Source organism: Colletotrichum fioriniae, assembly GCF_027942845.1.
Source record: "Colletotrichum fioriniae strain IMI 355084 chromosome Unknown scaffold_5, whole genome shotgun sequence".
Classification (NCBI taxonomy): Eukaryota; Fungi; Ascomycota; class Sordariomycetes; order Glomerellales; family Glomerellaceae; genus Colletotrichum; species Colletotrichum fioriniae.
This window is the reverse complement of record NW_027076841.1, coordinates 1,160,356-1,180,314: the sequence shown is the minus strand read 5'-3', so window position 1 is coordinate 1,180,314 and position 19,959 is coordinate 1,160,356. Positions and strand designations below refer to the sequence as shown.

At 54.5% G+C, this 19,959-nt stretch overlaps 6 protein-coding genes across 6 annotated transcripts; 2 read left to right on the top strand and 4 right to left on the bottom strand.

Annotated features, from left to right (window-relative positions):
• Positions 1-1,036: 1,036 nt before the first annotated feature.
• Positions 1,037-2,393, bottom strand: ARP1 (centractin- actin- protein of the dynactin complex; the record flags this gene model as incomplete). The annotated part of the gene is made up of 4 exons (XM_053199005.2): positions 1,037-1,099; positions 1,182-1,496; positions 1,552-2,004; positions 2,085-2,393. The coding sequence occupies 4 exons, from the start codon at positions 2,391-2,393 to the stop codon at positions 1,037-1,039; spliced, it is 1,140 nt and encodes a 379-aa protein (XP_053043584.1).
• An 859-nt stretch (positions 2,394-3,252) lies between these two features.
• Positions 3,253-3,582, bottom strand: N0V96_005024 (uncharacterized protein; the record flags this gene model as incomplete). Its single annotated transcript, XM_053199004.1, has 2 exons — positions 3,253-3,325; positions 3,389-3,582. 2 exons carry the CDS (start codon positions 3,580-3,582, stop codon positions 3,253-3,255), a joined length of 267 nt encoding a protein of 88 aa, XP_053043583.1.
• Positions 3,583-4,935: 1,353 nt separating this feature from the next.
• Positions 4,936-5,773, top strand: GPI11 (Glycosylphosphatidylinositol (GPI) anchor assembly protein; the record flags this gene model as incomplete). Its single annotated transcript, XM_053199003.2, has 2 exons — positions 4,936-5,295; positions 5,357-5,773. The coding sequence occupies 2 exons, from the start codon at positions 4,936-4,938 to the stop codon at positions 5,771-5,773; spliced, it is 777 nt and encodes a 258-aa protein (XP_053043582.2).
• Positions 5,774-8,266: 2,493 nt separating this feature from the next.
• PMP3 (plasma membrane proteolipid Pmp3) lies at positions 8,267-8,489 on the top strand (the record flags this gene model as incomplete). The annotated part of the gene is made up of 2 exons (XM_065757285.1): positions 8,267-8,390; positions 8,440-8,489. 2 exons carry the CDS (start codon positions 8,267-8,269, stop codon positions 8,487-8,489), a joined length of 174 nt encoding a protein of 57 aa, XP_065614054.1.
• A 1,794-nt stretch (positions 8,490-10,283) lies between these two features.
• On the bottom strand, positions 10,284-11,814 carry N0V96_005021 (uncharacterized protein; the record flags this gene model as incomplete). The annotated part of the gene is made up of 3 exons (XM_065757284.1): positions 10,284-10,313; positions 10,379-11,498; positions 11,717-11,814. The coding sequence occupies 3 exons, from the start codon at positions 11,812-11,814 to the stop codon at positions 10,284-10,286; spliced, it is 1,248 nt and encodes a 415-aa protein (XP_065614053.1).
• Positions 11,815-13,696: 1,882 nt separating this feature from the next.
• N0V96_005020 (uncharacterized protein) lies at positions 13,697-19,037 on the bottom strand (the record flags this gene model as incomplete). Its single annotated transcript, XM_053199001.2, has 2 exons — positions 13,697-15,265; positions 15,318-19,037. The coding sequence occupies 2 exons, from the start codon at positions 19,035-19,037 to the stop codon at positions 13,697-13,699; spliced, it is 5,289 nt and encodes a 1,762-aa protein (XP_053043580.2).
• Between the last annotated feature and the right edge of the window lie 922 nt (positions 19,038-19,959).

Sequence of the window (19,959 nt, the reverse complement as noted above, 5' to 3'; positions counted from 1 at the left end):
GAAGGTAGACGAGGCCAAAATCGGCGTCTCAAACTGCGTATCCGTAGTCTCTCATCTCACTCCAACATGCCCTCCATCTGGCAGGCTAGAACCAACCTTGACCGCCCAACAACAGCGATCCCCAGTCTCACATCCACAACCCTCACCTTCTCTCACCCGCTCCAACTCAAGGAAACCAACATCAATTCACCACACCTCTGGTCGGTATCATTGCATATGAATACAACCATACGTACGCGCCAATACTACCTACCTAGGTCTCAGTTCTGGACCCCACCTCCAACAGCAAACTCAGATAGAACCGTGTAGTAACTCACTCACATTGGCCGAACCAGGAAATCGATATATCACCATTCCTCACAAACTCAGGACGATCCCACCTGACATGTGACAGAAGCATGCAACGAGATCGGAGGAGGAGCAATCGCTTGGAGGCCCAAGAGATAAGAAGCTATTATAGATGAGACAGAAGAGAATACAATCATTGACGCCATGTCGGCAAGACACGGAGATAAGGTTGCGAGTAGAAAGAATGTTACCGTCCGAAGGGAAAAAGGAATATATTGATACCAACGCAACCTCCGGTTCCCATCGGACGCATGTCACGCAACCTTACCACAACCAACCAACTGGACCCCAATCCAAGCGGCAAGCTGCATACCATGGTACGGCAACGCATAGTCAAAAGCACAAACTGCATTTATTATCAAAAAAGACAACAGGTTCGGGTATCATTCTCAACTTTCTAGCTGACCATTACCTCATATGCTGCCTTTTACCTATGACAATGGCTCCGCGAATGCCGATGTCTTTTGAGGGTAGGTAAATCTCAAATTCAGCCAATCGTCACTCTCTCTCGCTCCCAACTTCCATGACATCTAAACTCCATCTACTCATCCAGTTGTCGCCCTTTGTGTCTAATCATTAGGCGCAACAGGATGGTGAATACAGCTCTAGATCTATAAACGTCGAGAGGGGGACCAGTAACGCCATCTGGAAACCGCTTCATCGATATGAATTAAAAACAAGAACCATCTCACGTAAGCTTGGTGTGAATGATTTCCGGATTCTCATGCCAGTCGTCGATGCTCACCCACATCTGTTGTAAAAAGGGGTTAGCCTCAAGATTCCGCAGTGAATTGAGCCCACGGAAAAGAGCAAGCGAGTAGAATGTAACCTACCTTTCGGAAAGTGCTGAGACCAGCCAAAATACTTCCACCGATCCATGTCGAGTACTTGCGTTCTGGCGGCGCAAAAATCTTTATTCTCATGTCCTTGACGGCCAGCCGTTGCAGCTCCGTCAATAGACGGTCACCGAAGCCCCTGGTTAGCGTGCTGCCGCCAGAGAGCACGATGTTGCTGTAGAGCGACTTGCGCAGGTCGAGATCCGTCCTGTTGATGGCATCAACGACAATTTGGTGCACACCAGGGTACTCGAGGCCGATGATTTCAGGGTCGAAGAGGATTTCCGGTGCTCTGAACCGTTCCGCACCGATCTGTAAACATAGTCAGCCTACGTATCCTAGCCATCTCCCATAACGAGAAACTGACCTTGAGCTTGTGACCGTCCGGAAGAACGTATTCCACACCCTTGGCCGGATCTGTCCTGTTTGCCCACTCCTTCTCTTCTTTCCTGGGGTCGTGAGCGACATAAGTGACAGACTCCTTGATGAGCCTCACAACCTCCTTTTCGGCGCTGGTGTGGAAGACGTAGCCGCTCTTCCGCAGCAGCATTTGCATGTACTCGGTTACATCGCGTCCTGCCACGTCTATCCGCCTGATGCTGCTCGGCATGGCGAAACCCTCGTAAACCGGCACCGCGTGTGACACTCCATCGCCCGAGTCAAGAACAATACCGGTCGTCCGGCCGCTGGCGTATAATGAAAGGACGGCTTGAATTGATGTGTACAGTGCCGGAACGTTAAAGGTCTCGAAGAGAATCTGGGCCGCTGTGTCGCGGTTGCTGCGAGGGTTGAGGGGTGGTTCTGTCAAGAGGACGGGATGCTTGAGGTGGGCATTAGCATCAAGAGCAGATACGGTGCGTCTCGCAAATTCAAACGAGTCATCATCTGTGCCAAACGAACCTCTTCGCTGAGCGTCTTGAGGCCTTCGCCGTAGACGTACTCCCAAATCTTTTCCATATCGTCCCAGTCTGTGACAATGCCGTGCTCCAACGGGTACCTGATCTTCAGCAGGCCTCTCAGCTCCGTTGCCGCCTTCTGTCCGATAAAGACCTCGCCCTCGAGGGCGCCGGCGAGAACTCTCAGATGCTTGGGCCGACCGACGAATGAGGGGAAGTAGCATTTGGGCAGGTCGTCGCCTGCGAAACCGGCGCGGATCGTACCGGAGCCATTGTCCAGGACAATTGGCGCGTTGTGCAGCGAGTCCGTCATCTTGTGAGATGCATCCGAAATTTCAACAACAAAATGGTATTTTCTGTCTGTACCTCGAGCTTGTTAGCCCTCACGATGCTCTTGCTGCTGGTCGTTTCGTTTCGTTTCGTTTTCGCACCGGAACCCCTTTGTTTGTTGGTCGGGCGGTGACTGCAAGTGGGGGCGGTTCGATGCTTGGTGGCTCGATGACAGTCAGCAGAAAGCCGCACTCGAGCTTGAAGACAGGTCGCTGGCACCTGATTGTCAATTATTATCGTTGGTCGTGGTCGCACTTGCTCGCCTTGGGAGGTGGTAGTGTTGTCAAAATGGTTAAAAGTGGCAGCTTCAACACGACGCGGTAGCAGTCCGGGGAGCTGCATGGGCGCGAATGAGGGACTAGGACAGAAGTGGAGTAGCGCACTTTGGAGCTTCCATGCACGGGCCTCTCAGGGTCTCTTGTAAGTTGTAAGTGAAGTCAAGATAGTAGTAGTACATGGGACGATGCAAAGTTTACGACTTTAACCGCACTTATAAATTCATTTAGAACAAGTTTGGAGTTTTGGAAATGAGACTCCAAATGACACTACAAATTACACTAAGAAAGAGACTGAAAAGAGACTGATAAAGAAGACCCAAAATGAGACATCACTTGTCGAGGAGATTGAAGCTGGGTTCTTCGTTTGAACAAAGTAAATTATGCATGGTCCGTATGGACTTCTACCGATGCTAGAGGTATCCAAGAACCCCCCCGAACGCCTTCAAATGCTTGAGATATGTACTGGTATCTCGTAAATGTCCCAAATTCCCAAAAATAACTTCCAATTCCTGTATCGTTGTTTCCAATCATCCCATGATGGGGGTGGATTATCCAAGAGCCTGTTTACATGTGGCCATCCACAAGCAGCATGCTAGCGTAGGGCCAGCCGAGGATGCCGAAAGCAAGGGGGAAGAACCTGTTTGACGCAATGTTAGTCACTGTCGTCTATCCTATGTTCAAGGCCGTGATGGCTTCTTACATTGCTGCGGTAACGGCACGCTTCTTAATCATGGCACCGTAGTAGGGCTTGGCGTGAACACCAGTCTGGGACATTCTTTGGAAGGGATGAGGCTCGAAGGAGCGGGCGACGTTGCGCATGTTGTGGAGAAGAGTGAATTGTCTGCGCTGAACAGCGAAGCGAGCAGCGTTGCGGGCGGCGAAGGCGGGAGACATTTTGAGTGGTGGTGGGAGAGTTGGTTTTTTGGGTGTTGAGTCAAGAGACTTCTATTGTTTTGATGGAGAGGAGTGAGGTGGAAAGTAATACACTCGTACAAAAGATGTAGTGGAGAGTTTGTTTGGTGGTTGAGTTGAGACTCTGCTTGGTGTTGTTGATGTGTGATGATGATGAGAACGAGAATGGGAACACAACAGACGGGAAGCTGCTTTGGATCTTATACCAAGGAAAAGATTGTGCCTCCAACCCGCATACTTACGAGATCTGTGAATCTTGACAAAGGACTCCGGGATTTCCAACGGCAAACGCCTATTGTGGGCAGATGGGCGGGCAGCTTTGCCCGTAAGATTGCCGTACCTGGAGGCTTCTAATCTGGGCCGGGTCAAGATCATGCCATCCCATCTTCCAAACGGATCCCCCCAAAAGCCAGAGCCAAGGGTTTGGATTTCTGCAGCACCAAAAAAAGGTGTGAATCATGAACGACAACTATGTCTCACCCAATAGGCGCAGCCGCGAAAAGGGGGCAAGCGCAGCGCTTGGTAACGTGGTTCGCAAAGCCCGAGTTGGAGGGGTCCGTTTGGATTCCAGCCGTTGTTAGCAACCAAGGAAGAAAAAAAAACTGACGTTGGGCGATCGTGCGTTTTCAGGTGGTTTCCTGACGACTGCCAACATTAATGGGGTGATGTGGTCTGACGGGAGACACCGAGTACGAGCGCTGATTGGACAGAAGCGGGGCGAGGAATCCTGTGCCAATGATATGATCGCCATTTCCTTCAGCTATCGAACCACAGGCCCCGACCGGCTGGGTGCGCTGACGAGGGTGAATCCGGGGAAAGATTGACAGCTGCCTTGCTTCCGAGTCGAGAGATTTGTATCCTACAGATCCCGAAAAGAGGAGACCAAAACCTTGAGATGAACAGTCATGATCCAAACAAGGTAAACCGTGAGACAGTTACCATGTAGCTTACTCTGTGAGCAGAACTTGTTGCAGATACGTACCTTACCAGAGGCACTGGCTTAGGTTCCTTAAGCAGAGCGAGAGAAGCAGGGTACCTTACCTAAGTGTCTTACTTAGGTAAGCGAGCCGGTTGATACATCTAAGGTAAGGTAGATGGTGTTCATTATCAGTCATTTCACTTCTTATCGCCATGTGACCCGGTCGGGTCCGAATGCACGGTGCCCGCGCCTCGACGCGCCCGTCCCGGCGTCTTTCCAGAGCCGTGGCCTTCCGGGTACTCGTTCACGAACTCAACCCGTACCTTGCCTTAGCCATCGACCGTAACGACAAGAGACTGGGCTCCGAACCCCGACCGAATCGATCGTCTCACTCCATTCTCCCCCTTACCCACACCATGCCACTGGTCGACTCCGTGACAATGTCAGCGCCCGCATCATCAAAAGCCGCCTCCGACGCGGGCAAGCCAAAGGAGAACGGATTGCATCCCGTCCACGCCCTGGCGAGCCCTGCCGCGCAGGTCGTCCGACACCTCCAGCCGGTGCTCATCTCCGGCCTCTTTCTCGCGCAGTTCAGCTCCCTAGTGGCCGACCCCGTGCGAACCCTCCAAAACTCGCTACCCATCGTCGTAGCGATCCAGGTCGTCTACGCCTTTGTCAGTCTGCCGGCGGCTGGATCGCAAAGCGCGAGACCGTCGAGGAAGCCTCGGCCGGGTGACAAGAAGAAGGTTGAGAGCACGGGGCCAAATATCTTCATTGTAAGTCACAAGTCTCGGCCGACTTGTGGTACGCCATAGCTAATTATCGGGACTCCCTCAGGCTATATTCCTTTCCCTCCTCCTCGCAGTCCTTGTCACGCCTGCCATCCACGTCGTCCTGGTCCTCTTCGGCGCCCCCTTCTTGACGCATGTACCGCATACCCTCCTCTGCTCCGCCAACGTCGCCATTCTCTCGCTTTTCCCACTCTTCTACGTTCACGGAGTCGACGCGAGCACCTGGGCGGCTCTCGCCAGTGCGGCGGCACCGCTGGACGAGGCATACGGCGGTCTCGTAGGAGGACTGTTGGGTGCGTGGCTCGGCGCGGTGCCCATTCCGCTCGACTGGGATCGTGAGTGGCAGAAGTGGCCCGTCACTATTGTCTGCGGCCTTTACGCTGGATACATCTTGGGTAAGACGATTGGCGGCACATTGGCGTTTGGCAGGAAAATGGCTCCCTCGGCGCACGACGACGAATGAACTCCTATGACGCTCAAAGCCAAGTCCAACCTACAATCTTTATTTTTTTCCCCCCAAACAAACCGTAGGCGGAATAGTTTACGGAAATACGGCACCATTGGCGCCAATAGCGGTCCAGCGAAAGTACGGACCTCGCTGCCTTGGTATACACTCCAAGCCAGTTGTGTCATGTCCAATGCTGAGCCAACAATAGCTGGTGGGCAGTAGCCTCAGACTCGCATGTCTAGGCAGTTTGGCAGTCTAGGGTTGCCTATGAGAGCTAGTTCATCACTGTTGGCCAGACCTGGCTTTCGTGGGGAAACCGATGTATAGTAGCTAGAGTCGATTGCCAATGAGGTGGCTTCGCCCGGCCGAAACAAGAAATAAACATGTTAATAATAGCCTCGGGCCCGGGAAATCAACGGAAACGCGAATGTGACACTACATCATCGGCCCCTTGAGCCTCAAGCGTGCGCAAGTGTGGCGTTGGTTGCGACGAAATCGCAACAATTGTCCAAGGCACGCAACATCCGTCGTGGCATACCTCACAGTTACCAGCCACAGCTAGCCTCGCCGCAAGCCTGCCGGTCATGCCCAGCCCTACGAGCTCGGAGCGAGGGCGACATTGAGGATTTGACGTCTTTTCGCCGCCCACGTTGACTGTTTCCCGTTGCAGAGCGGAGACAGGCCGCGTCTCCTCCCTAGCCCTGCAAGCTGCCGAACCGGCTTGGCCCTCTTTGCCGCCGGGCATGACCGTGCCCCTTGCGTCATAAGTCACGAGGGCCTTGGGTTTCATTGGTGAGACATGACTGACAGGTTTTCCTGTGTTGTCCAGGAGGAAGAAGAAGGGGAATTAGGACGAACGTAGAAAAGGAAATCTTCAAGTGGAGGACAAGAACCACTTGGATCGCCAGTGCGTTGCGTCCTCCTCCGCAGCGAGGGCGGACGGACCGATGCCCGCTGGAGAAAAGAATAGCATCAACCTTGTCCATGTCGAGGCCCCCAACAACTCAAGAAGTCAAGACAGGCAGACCCTGGAATGTATCTGTGGCTGAGTCGTCACTGTTGCGCCATAGATCAGCTTCGAATGTGTGGCGTCTGTGGCGCATGACACGCACCTTGAGGCTTGCGTGCATGGGGATGTCCCCTGACCAGCTCGGAGCTGTTTTGACTGGATGACGATGGGTGGAGCCATGAGCAAAAAGAGCAAAATTAAGAAGAGCGGACCCCATCAGCGCGGCGCTAGCAAGGGCTCGGTTGATGACGTAGCACCCACCTTGATCGCGTCCACCGAAAAGAGTTCACGCAGCTAAGGTGCTGAGGTACATGAGGAGCAAGTATAGGAGTTGAGCAGGACTTAACTGTGTGCAAGTTGCCCAAGGTCGCCAGACTAACCGCACAGAGCCCCTCAATGACGGCGGGAAAGGGCTGGGCAAGAGGGATGGAAGGACGCGCAATGGGTCTCGATTCAGTAAGAATAGATCGGAAACCGAGACCACCGCGATCCAAGACGATTGAACATCGCGGAAGCGCAGAGAGGGAACAACGCCGAAGACGTAGGGGGAACGAATGTTTGCTGTTGAAGCGAGGTTCGGAGGTCGTGAGCAGGCAACCAATCCTCGTCAATGGGATTCGAGAAACCTGGCAGTGTGCACTGAGAGGTCTGATGCAGCGACAAAGGCATGACAGGCAGCAGGAAGGTCCAGATGCCGTGTGTCCCAGTGATACGTCGTAAGGGGCTCTCATCTACTCCGCTCGGGTGCTTGTTTCCGCAGGCGCAGGAGGGAGAGCCTGCAGCAGGTGCAGAGGAGGAGGAGGAAAAAGAGACAAGGTCATTGCTAAAGTGGGCGGAGGTGTGGCTTGTCCGCAACGCACGGCAAGAGCCATCCCATCTTTTCCTCCTTCTCCCAAGGCGTAAATGGCCTAGCCAGAGGCCCAGAGCTTGCAGTTCGCGTGGCCGTGTGCTGGTGCTGCCGCTTGTGCCTTATTTTCCTTGCCGCAGCAAACCGGGAATGAGTCGATGACGCAACTCCTCTCTCATACCACACCCCCAAGCCTTTCCCGGCACGACAAGACATTCTTGTTGCTTGTTGGCTCGTCTTGGGAGGCTGCGCTTGGGTACTTTGGGGGGGAAGACATTGTCTGCCGGGCCTCACGGCCTGCCACCTGCGACTGGCTTGTCCCTTGTCAGACGTATCCGTAAGGTAAGGTCAGGTTGGGTACGGAGTAGAGCGGGAAGGGGTGGCCCATGCAAGTCCACATCACATCACTGTGAGCTCGTCCTTGCCTTTTTTTGTATTTTTCCTGCGCTGGGCTGTGGCTTCCCAGTTGGTAGTTGCTCTCATTCCTGCTATATAACCATCTCTTCCCCAGCCCACTTACCATTCGATTCCCCTCCCCTCATCAACCAACGAACTTACATTCGACATCACACATCAGATCTTCAAGATCCCGTCACGAACTACCCTACATAAACAAACAAACACCATTTGACAACACCACACATCAATCAACATGCCTTTCACCGCCTCCGATATCTGCAAGATCATTCTTGCCGTCATTCTCCCGCCCGTCGGTGTCTTCCTCGAGCGTGGCTGCGGCGCTGACTTCTTCATCAACATCCTGTTGACCATCCTTGGTAAGCTTAACTGTTCTACAGACACCATGAACAAAGCTAACAATAGCAGGTTACCTCCCTGGTATCATCCACGCTCTGTACATTATTCTGAAGTACTAAGCGAATCGTCGCTGCAATTCTCCGATCGTAATCGCCTACACGAGAGGGCATAATGATATCCAGCAACGGAAGCGACATGACCTCTACCTACTCTCAAGGATGTGTAACCACGCCTTCCCGCAGAGTGTGACGCTGTAGGCGGTGGCCGGGCATTCCAGCGACCTTGGCTTTCCGTCTCATCCGGCAATGCTGGGGGATCCTCCTGCGCCAGCTGCAAGGATGTATGCTGCTCTGCAGGGTTGGCCTATTACCCCCTACCTCACCAACCTCCACCACTGTTTTTTACGACAACGACACAGCAACGGCCTCTTTTCATAATTCCTGGCGGTTCCATTCTTCGGACTTTGTCACGTTACTTCTCACCTTGCGGAATGCGACTTTTCGAAACGATTTGTTTTGGGCAGGCATTCAGGACCAGGAAGTGGAGGAGGGATTCGCGCTGTGTGCAGCATGCTTAATTCGATACCCGACATATCAATCTCTTCAAACTACTTACCTCACGATATTTTCTTGGCTGTGCATACTCCTGAAATGTTGCGAGAACGAATGCTTCCGACTATGCCGCTGAATGCTGAACACAGTCAGCTCTGCTTGATACGCGGTTGGACGTCTCCACTAGACTACCAAACCATCGATGCAGATCCATGTGATGTCATGCTTGTCGCATTGAAACGTTTACAACTTACCTCATAGTCCCAAAAAGATTCTAGATTACCATCAAAGACATCCGACTTTGCGACGCTACTTTGGAGCTTATTTCCTTCGCGATGACTGCGCTCAGATGAGTTTGTGAGTGCAAAATGACCTTGTTTCTGTCACATTGAGCTGAGCGTAAGCACGGGAATAAGCATGCCAATGGCCCCCAAATTGCTTGCTGATCCGCCCTATTGCTCGCAGTCTGCCTCGCGGGTACTCCGTACGATATTACGGAATACAGCAGAAATGGTTAATCTTGCAGGTTGCAACATGGTGAAATCCGCCAGCGCAGCGGAAGCCGAGGGACGCGTACGCAACTCGGACGCACAAGAGCTCGGCACTGCGGGTACCTCTGGGCTTTCTGGCAATCGGCGCCAAGCCAGAAGCGTCCGGGGGCCCAGGCTCCATTGTGGCTGGCTGGCCGGCCGCTGGCAGCAGGCGCCTGGTGGGACAGGACAGGACTGGACAGGACAGGACAGGGCCCCCGCCTTCGCGGTGAGGCCTGTATCCCTGTCCGCTAGTTTAAATTGCACTTTGGTAAGGTAGGTAGGCGCATACCGCAACCCGTCGGCTGGTCACTGTCCTAATGAGGAGGGAATCTAGTACGGATTAAAAAATAAAAAATAAAAAGAGAAAACGAGATGGCGCGAGTATGGCCGCGAAGCGCGAATGCGAACATATCGAGATAAAGCAGAATATCAAGATGATACCTTATACGATCCACATATCGCAATGACTCGAGTCCCGAGTCGGAACATTGAAAATAGCGCTTCATTGCCTGCGGCAAGTCTTGATCTTTTGAAATTTCTTTATTTAATTCTTTTTTTCGAGGCCCACCCTGAATGGTCCCTTGGCCCCCCCCAGGTGATCGCTCTCGCCTTACTGGGCTAGGGGGCGGTTATTCCGGAGTACCCGCCTCCCAACTCTATATGGAGCTTTTTGAGAACGATTTGCGATAAACCCCCCTTCTATATTTTCCAAGGAGATGGGCAGTCACGGGGAATCTAGATGTCACTGGGTATTTCCCAGTCTATGGCAGCTGTGGTGGGAAATGAGTGTACTATGATCAGATGACGCAGAGATGGCTGCAACTCTTCATCAAGCTCTTCCAACCTTGAACGACAAGATCTGTGTGAAAGTAACGTTAGGATACGTGTATGTGAGTATCAAAAAGGGGGCGAGGTAATACTTACATCGTTCTTCCCAACCGTGACGAGGTGGTCTTCCGCGACCCTCTGGCCGCCGGCGCCCTCGATATACGCAATGGGCGCGTCGCCCATGACCTTGCGCGCCGCCTCGCCGACCGTGGTGCCCTTCTTGACCAGCACGCAGTCCCGGAAGACAAATTTGGACTCGGCAGCGCCGGAGGTGAAGGAGGTGGTGTTGCGCACCGGGAACACCGGGACGAGGCCCAGGATCTCGGCCGCCTTGGAGAGCACCTGCACCACGCCCGTCGACCCGAAGCGGTAGAGCACCATGTCCTTGAGGTTCTCTATCCGGTTGCGGTTCTTCTCGTCCAGCTCCTTGAGTCCGCCACCCGTCGGGTCCCCCTGCTCGATCAGGTCCTCCCGCGTGTCGACGAACTCGCTGCCTTCCGTGTACTTGATGTACCCTTGCTTGGCCATCTTGCGCAGGAAAATCTCCGAAATGGCGGAGCACAGCACGATCGTGTTGGGGTCCTGCATCTTTGCAATCTTGGCAATGTTCTTGTCGGCGTCCGGGTGGTCAATCTTGTTGAGCGCAATGACGGTCGGGAACTTTTCGTCGGTAAAGGCGTTGACGACGCGGTCAATCGTCTCGGCGTCCCAATCCTCGAGCGGCTCCTTGATGCCCAACCGGTCCAGCGCCCGCGCGACGACATTGGAGGTACTTCCGTATCCCGAGAACTGGCCCTGCAGCGTCTCGACGGCCGTCGTCTTGATCGCCATGTGCCGCCGCCGGATCGATCCCCACTTCTCCATCAGATTCCCGCGGATCCAGGCCACGATCTCGCCGCGCAGCCAGGCGATGTCGACCGACGGGTCGTAGCCGCGCGTCTCTTTGCCCTCGGCGTCGACGGTGCCCGAGGCGTCCACCACGTGTATCAGCGCGTCGGCGTGTCGCAGGTCGTCGAGGAACTTATTGCCTAGGCCCTTGCCCTGATGCGCTCCCGGCACGAGGCCGGCGACGTCGAGGAGCTCGATGGGCACGGAGCGGCGGCCGTCGATGCAGGCGCCGTAGTTGGGTCGGCAGCGGTCCGAGACGCCGTGGCGCGCGCAGGCGCATTCTATTTGAAGGTAGCCGATTGCTCTTTGGGGGTCGATAGTTGTGAATCTGCAAGGGGAGGAAAGAGACATTGAATGTTAGTGGATGCTGCCAAACCACCAACGAATAAAACATAATCTCCATTATATGAAGGAGACGGCCGGGGTCAGGATGAGAGTTGGAGCGTACGGGAAGTTTCCTGTTTTCACGATATGTCCATCAGCGACCAGGTCGGACCGTGGGTTGTCGGTTTTCTCTCTCGGTCGAATTTGGATTTGGAGGTTTACGGACCAACTTTTGACGAGGCGTCTGTGAGACTGTTGAGCGTGGTGCTCTTGCCGGCCGACGGCTTGCCAACCAGACCGATGAGCGGATCTCGAGGCATCGTGGCGGTACGTAAGGTAAGGTAAGGAGAGAATGAGAGACGGAAGGGAGGAAAGGAGGCGGCGAAGTCTTCGTCGGCAGAATGATTATATGGCTTGCTCCCTCGCCCAGTCTCGCGGTGGGCTCAAAAGTCGTTCGAGGGGTAATAAGTTTGCGAAAGGGCGTTGCGCACACAATCTTATCTTTATCGCCGAAACCTCGCTAATGCAATGAGGGGCTGTCCCGGTTGTCGGCGATAAGTCTTATCGGGTGGGAGTGACGTAGGCGTTAAACCGGGCATCGAGCGACCCAACGTCGGAGACATGAATACCTACCTAAGGTACTGAAATGAAGACGATGCTGTACGTTTTGGTCAGAAGTAAAGCGTGTCGTTCTGATATTCTGCGCACCAGCTATTTCATGGCTAGAATAAAAATTTCCAGTTCGCTGGCACCAGAGCTCATTAACTGACTTGACTTGTGGAAAGCTTCCAAGTGAAGTCGTTTGCGAGCTGTAACCATAGATGAGGCGAAAACTGGTCTGTTTATTCCTACATATATACAATACCAATGAAGAGACGGCTCTCAACAAGCACCGTCCGTTGTAGTCAACGGCCAAGCGGTACGATTCTGTCGTATGTTGGCTCACGGTCCTACTTAATGCCATGGATAGCTTGTTTTTTCTTCATAGAGGCCACGGGTTCAAGCCGACTTTCACCATGATTCACTCAATTATTTTTCATCTGCGTCTTCAACCATGCATGCAAGTAGTCACACAGTTGATTTTTTGTTCTTGTCAAAAATGAATAACAATACATTTGGTCCGGAAATCTACAAGCAGAAGATTTGATATTGAAGATATCCTGCTTTTCATCATATACTACTATTGAAGTCCTCTTCGTACACAAGTTGCTCTCACACCAGACATGGACGAAAACATCTTGTACTTGCCATCGATAAAGGTAACCGTAGACGGCAAATCCCACGCACCCTCTACCAGATATGTCGGTAGTTCCTTCGAGAATCCGTCGCTCATAGTTTCCTCCCGTGAGGCATATCAGTTATCTTGGGTGCCAATGTCATACTACACTCCCAACGTATGTTTTTGGCAGCATATCCAGCTTCACCTCGTTCAATGTCACTATCTCTTCCTCCGGGAACACAATCTTCATGTTTGGTCAAATCGTCAGGGCGAAGTAGAGGTTCCATTATCCACGACTACTATTACAGTCAAAAAACCCCTAATGGTATCTGCTATGCGTTACGGCTGCTCTTGGAAAAAAAACACAGCAGCCCAATATCGAGAATGTGGTATCAACCAACTTTGTCGCGCGTTCCAAACATATTCCATGCCTTTCTTCCTTCGGCACTGCCTCAACGCAACATGCCCAACTGAGGTCATGCTGTGCTGTTGTTCCCTCCAACCCCTCCTCCAACCCCTCCCCCACCTCGAAAACATCGCTAAAACGCAAAAGCCATCAATTGCGTGTCATGTCGTCGTTAGGCTGAGCAGCGAACCAAATCCACCCCGTCATCCCCTTCCGCTTCCTCCCTGCGGCTGTACAACTTGCCCCCCCTTTTTTTGGTTGGTTGCCGCTGCATCTCTACCGCAGATGAAAGAATCTGCATCCCAATATGTTCAATGATTATAGCTGATCATGTGGTTCAAGCTATCCAGTAGCATCAACTCATGTAGTAGTGCTTATTTTGTTTGTTGTACGCAAACGATTCTCTGTGTCGAGGAATCTTTTTGTCTAGAAGGTGTCGGTCTCATTGCTAGCGACAGTGCCAAAGGTGTCTAAAAAGTCAATCAGCTTGTGGCACCAACTGTTGTGGGTAGGACGTGCTCACCTCTCTTGCGACGTCGCTCTTCTCTAGCGGCCTCCTCCTCCGCACTCTTGGGGGTCATGGCTCGCGGCCCGGAAGGCCTACGCGCAGGCATGCCACGGGCACCGCTGAGGTTGCGGTTCTCCGGCTTGGGGCTGCCGGTGTAGTTGCTAGTGCTGGCGGCGTGTGTACCAGGCCGGTGCCGTAGCCACTCTCGACACTGTTGTAAGGGAGGGGGCTGCTCTTCAAGGCCAAGTTGGAGATGCGCTTCTTGGCAGGCGTGTGGGTCATCTCATCCATGGGCTCCTTGGGCGGCCTGGGCGGGCCAGCAGGGGAGGAAGTGTAGTAGTCACCACCCGTCGCGGGGGAGCCATTACTGTAGCTATTGGCATTCGGGGGGAAGCGGTGCAAGCTAGTGGCTGAGCCGGCCCAGTCTGCAGACCTGGGAGACATAGGCGTGTCGTAGTCGTATGCTTGGCTTTCGAGGGCAGCCTTGAACCTCTCAGTCTGTCCTTGACGAGGCTGGGGATGTTGGAGATTGACCGAATTGCGGTGCGCCTTGTACTTGGGGTCCTCAGGGGTCATGTAGGTGGCAGGAGGCTCCAAGTGCGGGGGCTGAGGAGCTGCGAGATCCTGCTGGGAGAAACCAGAGTGCAATTGGTCACTGCCACCAAATTCATTCTGGTATCGGTCGTCGTATCGGAGATCGGAGCCAGATCGGGATGGAGGATGTTGCAGGAACTCGTCTTCGTGTTCCTTCTTGCTGGAGCCGCTGCCGCGGAAAGCTTTGCTTACACTTGTAGCCGTCGACTCAGACCACCGAGAAATCTTGGGAAACCAGCTCGAGGATCCCCTCTTGTGCTTCTTGCCCTTGTCCGTCTTGGGAGTGTTGTCGTTACTCAACGATGCGTTCTGAGCGGCCATGGGTTGAGGAGGTGTGCCCAACGGCACAGAACCGCCACGCTGGAACTCCCGAGTCGGTGTAAGCATACCCTGAGGCTCATGGTAGTTGTTCTGGGAGATGTAATCCTCCTCATTGTCTTCATGGACGGTGCTGATGCGGTTGGGTTCGTAGGCCATTTTGGAGGGCCCGCGAGATTGGGCAAATGACGACATCCCAGAGTGGCTGCCCTGGCTAGTAGTGGAGGTGCCAGCCTGACCTTCGGGCTCGTAGCCACGATCTTGCTCGTACTGCATCTCTGGGGTGAGGTTCTCGTAAGATGGCCGGCCGCTGACCATGCCGGGTCTCATAGTCTGAGCTTTGAGTGTGTCGACCTCGCCTAGTAGCTGCATGAGCATGTCCTCGATTCTACTGAGATCGTTGGCGCCCTTGTTGCTGAGGCCCTTCAACGCCTTGCGGAAGAAGTTGCTCTTCTTGGCGGTCTCATCCAGGGTGCTGTTCTGAGATGCAGCGCTGTAGCCCTTGACAGAGCGAGGGAGGCTGCCAGGGTAAGCTCGGGAACCGGCGACAGCGTTTTTGACCGTCTCGTCGGTGTTCTCCTGGACCTCCTTGATGATGACGTCCTCGGTGTTGGCGAGGAGTTTCTTGAGGTCATCGAAAGAGTTGCGCATTTCGGCCGCAGAACGGACCAAGGTGACGAGGATCTCCGTGTCACGAGCACTCCGTTGAGCATCGCGAACCATGAGCTGAGAGTTTATTAGCCATTTCCTTTGATGTCCACCATACCGAGATACTCACATGTTGCATCAAAGCAATGATGTCCTTGGATTCGATCCTGTCGATACCATTCCCAGTGGCGGCATCGTACAGCGGCGAGTTCATGCCCTGGGAAAGACCACTCAGGTGTCGTGAGTGCTGAGGTGCGAAGAAGGGGTCTTCCGCATTCATATCGCCAAAGGGCATCATAGCCTTGCTGGTGGGCTGCATATTGGGCGAGTGAATTGGACCTTGAGAGATGTAACCCTCATCCAGATTCTTGTGCCCACCGGGACTGTTGGCGTGGTACCCAGCAGCATAGTCCTCGAATCCTCTGCCACCGAGCAGGTCAGGATGATCGACGGGGCTCGCGCCATCATAGGGGTTCGTAATGACAGTGTCGCGCTTTCGCTCAGCCGATGTGCGTCGCCACTCGTCCTCATGCTCTCCACTGGCTTGTCGGTGGTGAGCCATGGCTGCGCCGGCGGCGGCTCCCATGGCGGCACCGGCAGCGGCCATCCCATAACCACCGTGGCCGCGCGGGCTGTGCTTCTCCGAGTTGTACTCCTCGTAAGACTGGTCATAGTCGCTCTGGCGAGGCGTGCCTTGGCGAGGGGTGATATCGCCAGGCCAGTGGTCCCCGTCATTGTGGTCGCTGCCGCCGAGCGGCTCGCGGACCAACGACGGGTTGGTCAGGGCATCGTCGTCCACATATCCGACCTCAGGCATCGGGTCGTCGAATGTTGGCATGGCACTAGCACCCATCTTGGGCTTGTCCTCAAGGTCCAGACGGTCGACGCTATGGGCTGGGGTGTTTGCCGGCTCGCGGCCTTCCATCGCTCGCTGTTTGAAGGACTTGTTTCTCGCGACGCCCTCGGGAACCCACTCTTCAGCATGCTCCTCGTCGACTTCCTCCACAGTCGGTTGCTTCGTCTTGTCCTTGGCGGCCTTGAGAGCAGCAGCTGCTGCGCCGACAGCTCCCGCGGCAATCGCCTTTTCGGAGGCAGTGGGGGAGTGCCGTGTAGACGTAGAAGGGGAGTTCCTGTACCTAGCAGGAGCAACCTTTCTACCATACTCGTCAAGGTCGTACTCGCCAGCAAACTCTCTTGACCGGTGGCTCTGGCGGCTTGAAGTAGGGGTGCGGCTGCTCTCGCGCTCACGTTGCTCGAAGAACTCCCGCTGGTCGGCGACGGATCGCTTTTCTGGGCTGACGTCGCGCGAACGGGGCTGAATATTAGACTGGTCATCGTAGGAGACATTCGAGTCTTTGGCGTACGACACGTAGGATTCCGGTCCATAAGAGACATTGGACTCGTTACCGTACGATACTTGGGAGTCCCTGTAGTCGTATCCAGAGCCCGTGGTGAGTTGAGACTCAAGCATGGAGCCGTCCACGAGTGAAGCTACGTTGGACTCGACACCGTTTGGAACATGGATAATGTTAGGATTCGCAGCAATACCGCGAACGGCCTGGCCGGTAGAAGTTCCGATCTCGCTGCCCTCGGTGTACTGACTGTTGCGGTAGTCTTGCCCACTTCGGACGCTGCGATCATCCACAGACTGCTCATCGAAGCCCCGACTCATCACATTGCTTGGTACTGACGCTGGGGAGAAAGCTCTCAGATCAGTGTGGGACGCCTGAGACTTGGTTGGCGAAGCGGTCCCATGCGACATCCTAGAGTCACGCTGGGCAGCCGTTTCGCTACCAGCCTCCGTGTACCCGGATACACTGTAAATTGGGCTCAGCCCACGCCTCTCTGGTTGATAGGGGACATATTTCAATGGAGGCGGCACATCCTGCGTATTGTAGTAGTCGTAATCGCCAGAGTCCACGTAGTCGCCTTCGCTCTCCGTAACGCGGCTTCGATCATCGTAATCATCGTATTCATCGCGAATTTGTGAGGAAGGACTTTGGCTGAACTCCGATACCTCGCTTTGCTCCAAGAAATCTCCGGTCCGTGACCGAGAGAGTTCTCTCAAGTCGCCATGAGAGATGTTGGCGTGCTTCGTGCCTAGAGTCTGTTGCAAGTTGGTCATTGGTGCAGCTTGCGTTGGGGTAGGCGAGGAGCCTAGGGAGGCGTTGCCCCGGGCAACCTCCTGGACAGAAGCTCTCTCCTCCATGGCGGAATGGGGCCGATCGGTATCAGCTGAAAGAATTGAGGTTCGCGTCATTTCGGAAGGATTGATCTCGCTCATTAACGGCATTGGCGGCGCGGGAACCTCTTCCTCGTGGAACTCTTCGTCGTACTTCTCGCGACCTACACTTCTGCTTCGGGCTGAACCATCAGCACGCCGGCGCCTCCGCTGCCTTCTGTCCTCCGATGACGGCGATGCTGCGTTCATTGCGGCAGCGGCAAGCCCAGCTGCTGCTGCACCTCCAACGGCGGCCTTGAGCGCGCCATCGCTCCGCCGTGGGGTATCGTCAACGGAGACAATGGAGGATTCTTCCACTGATTCGCCTGCAATGCTCCGGGGAGAGTCAACGTAGTCGTGGCGAGCCTCCCGATCTCTACGTTCTCGATGCCGACTATCACGACCGGCTTCGCTGCGCTTATCGGCGGACTTGCGTCGGTCTACTCCCAACTCTTCGCGAGATAGGGACGTTCCTGTTCCAGTTGATGTGATGGAGCTGCGGCGGCTTTCGCGCTTGCTCTGCTCTCTCTTCAATGCGCTCAATTCCGGCAGAATAAGTCGACGGATGGCATCTTCTACCGTCTCGAGTAATTTTGGATTATTGATGGACGATTTGGAAGCTCCGGAGCGGACCGAGCTTTGGTCGTAGGAACGGTGGCTGGGAGAAATGCTGGATGATAAAAGACTGGAATCTGCCCCAGATAAAACAGAGTCAACATGGCCCCGACTGGAACGTCGTCGGGGTGATCGCGTTCCTTCCGACTGCTTCTCGCTGACACTGCTTGTCCGACTCTTGCTCGAACGGTGCTTGCGATCTTTGTCTCTTGAGGATCTTTCCCCCGACACTTTTCTCTCGCCGCTGTGTCTTTTGCTCCTACTGCTCTTTGCATGATCAGCTATCGCAGCGCCAGCCAATGCGCCCGTGACGCCAGCCGCCAGCTCATTACCCCGCGACGTGCTCTTACTGCGTCTTTCGGAGTTTTTTGTTAATACTGTTGAGCCAGAGCCGTCGAGGAAGCTGTCCTGGGGGATTGCCGAGATGTCGGACATGTTGGGAGCCAGGTAAGAAGACTGAGCATCAGCATCGGGAATCAAAGGACTCGCCGGCCGACGACGCCGTCCGCCGCGGTGGTCAATTTCAATGTCGATTGGGTTTCTCGACACATTGGACTCCTCCGTAGCGGAGGCGTAGGACCGCATGCTGTCGGCGTCTTCGCCCTCGAGAGCTTCCACGTCGAGATGCGAGGAGGTTGCCGTGGTGGACGGCAGAGGCACACGGCGGGTCAGCGAGGTCTTGCGGGTGTTGCCCTTGGTCTCGGTGATTTGGATGTGGTCGCCGCGGTGCTTCTTGGACGGGGTCAGGCGCACGCGGACGCTGGGTTTGCGTTCGACTGTTCCCTCGGGGCCAGGCTTGCCACCCTCGAAATACTCAATGAGGAGCGACGTCTGAGAACGATTGGCCCTATGGCCGCGGGTTTTGATGGTGACGGGTGTGCCGTCGTCGGGCAAAGAGTAGTGGGAAGCTTCGTCGTTTGGCCTGGACACATCGGTCGCCAGCTCGGTGGGGGTGATGGAGTCGGTTTCGGTCGGGGCAGGGAGTGGAGGAGGCTTGTTCGAGTCAACACCCATTGTGGTGCGATGCTCGAAGGCCTCGGCGACGGAGAGGCTGTTGATGCGCGGGCGCGGATGACGAGTGCCTCGATCAGCGGCTCACACCTCTATTTTGGATCTCGACCTTTCCCTCGATCGAGGAAAGAAGGAGAAGAGAAGAGGTGAGGAGAGGAGAGGGTGGGTGGATGGGCCGGCTGCCGTCCAAGGTGGGCAAGGATTTGTTGTGGGTGCAGTCGCCGTCAAGACATGAGGAGCAGTTCGTTGCTGCGGGAGGGTAAGAAAAAAAAAACTGGGCGGGCTGGGCGACAAGCTGTATTCGAAGGAGCTTTCACACCTGGCTGCGAGACACTGGGATAGAGGGAGAGAGAGAGAAAGCCGTTGCGGTTCGGCGATGTTTGCGAATGGCAGCGAACGGAATATCCCCCAAAGAAGGAAGAAAAACACACAGAGAGACCTGTGGCCGCTTATGCCACACACGCAGCGCGCAAATGGAACCGGGAAATAAAAAAGCAACGATGTTAGTTGGAAATTTCGGATTAACGTCGAGGGACAGCTGAGCGAGAAGAAGGAGCTCAAATCTGGATGGCGCAAAGGAGGGAAGGCCAAGTGGTGAGAGTGGAGGGGTGAGGCGAAGGTGTGAGATTCGCAAACTGGGGTGGCTGGGGGGTCAGGCCGTTGCTTGGGTGTTGTTTTTTCCCCGGCGATGTTTTTGCCCCAGTTTGCGGATCTTTCTTGGGAGCTGAACAAGAGAGGCAGGTAAGCTTCCAGGGGTCTAGCGACTTGTCTCTGGCCTTAATTTCTATCCGTGTAGCGCCGTCGTTGACTTTTTTGTCTTGTCTTTGGCTAACTCTCTTGTCGTCGCAGAGGAGAAACAAGTACCGGCGAAACGGAACGAAACAAAGGTGTGTTGGTTCGAGGCTCGGGACGAGTAGTGAGTGAG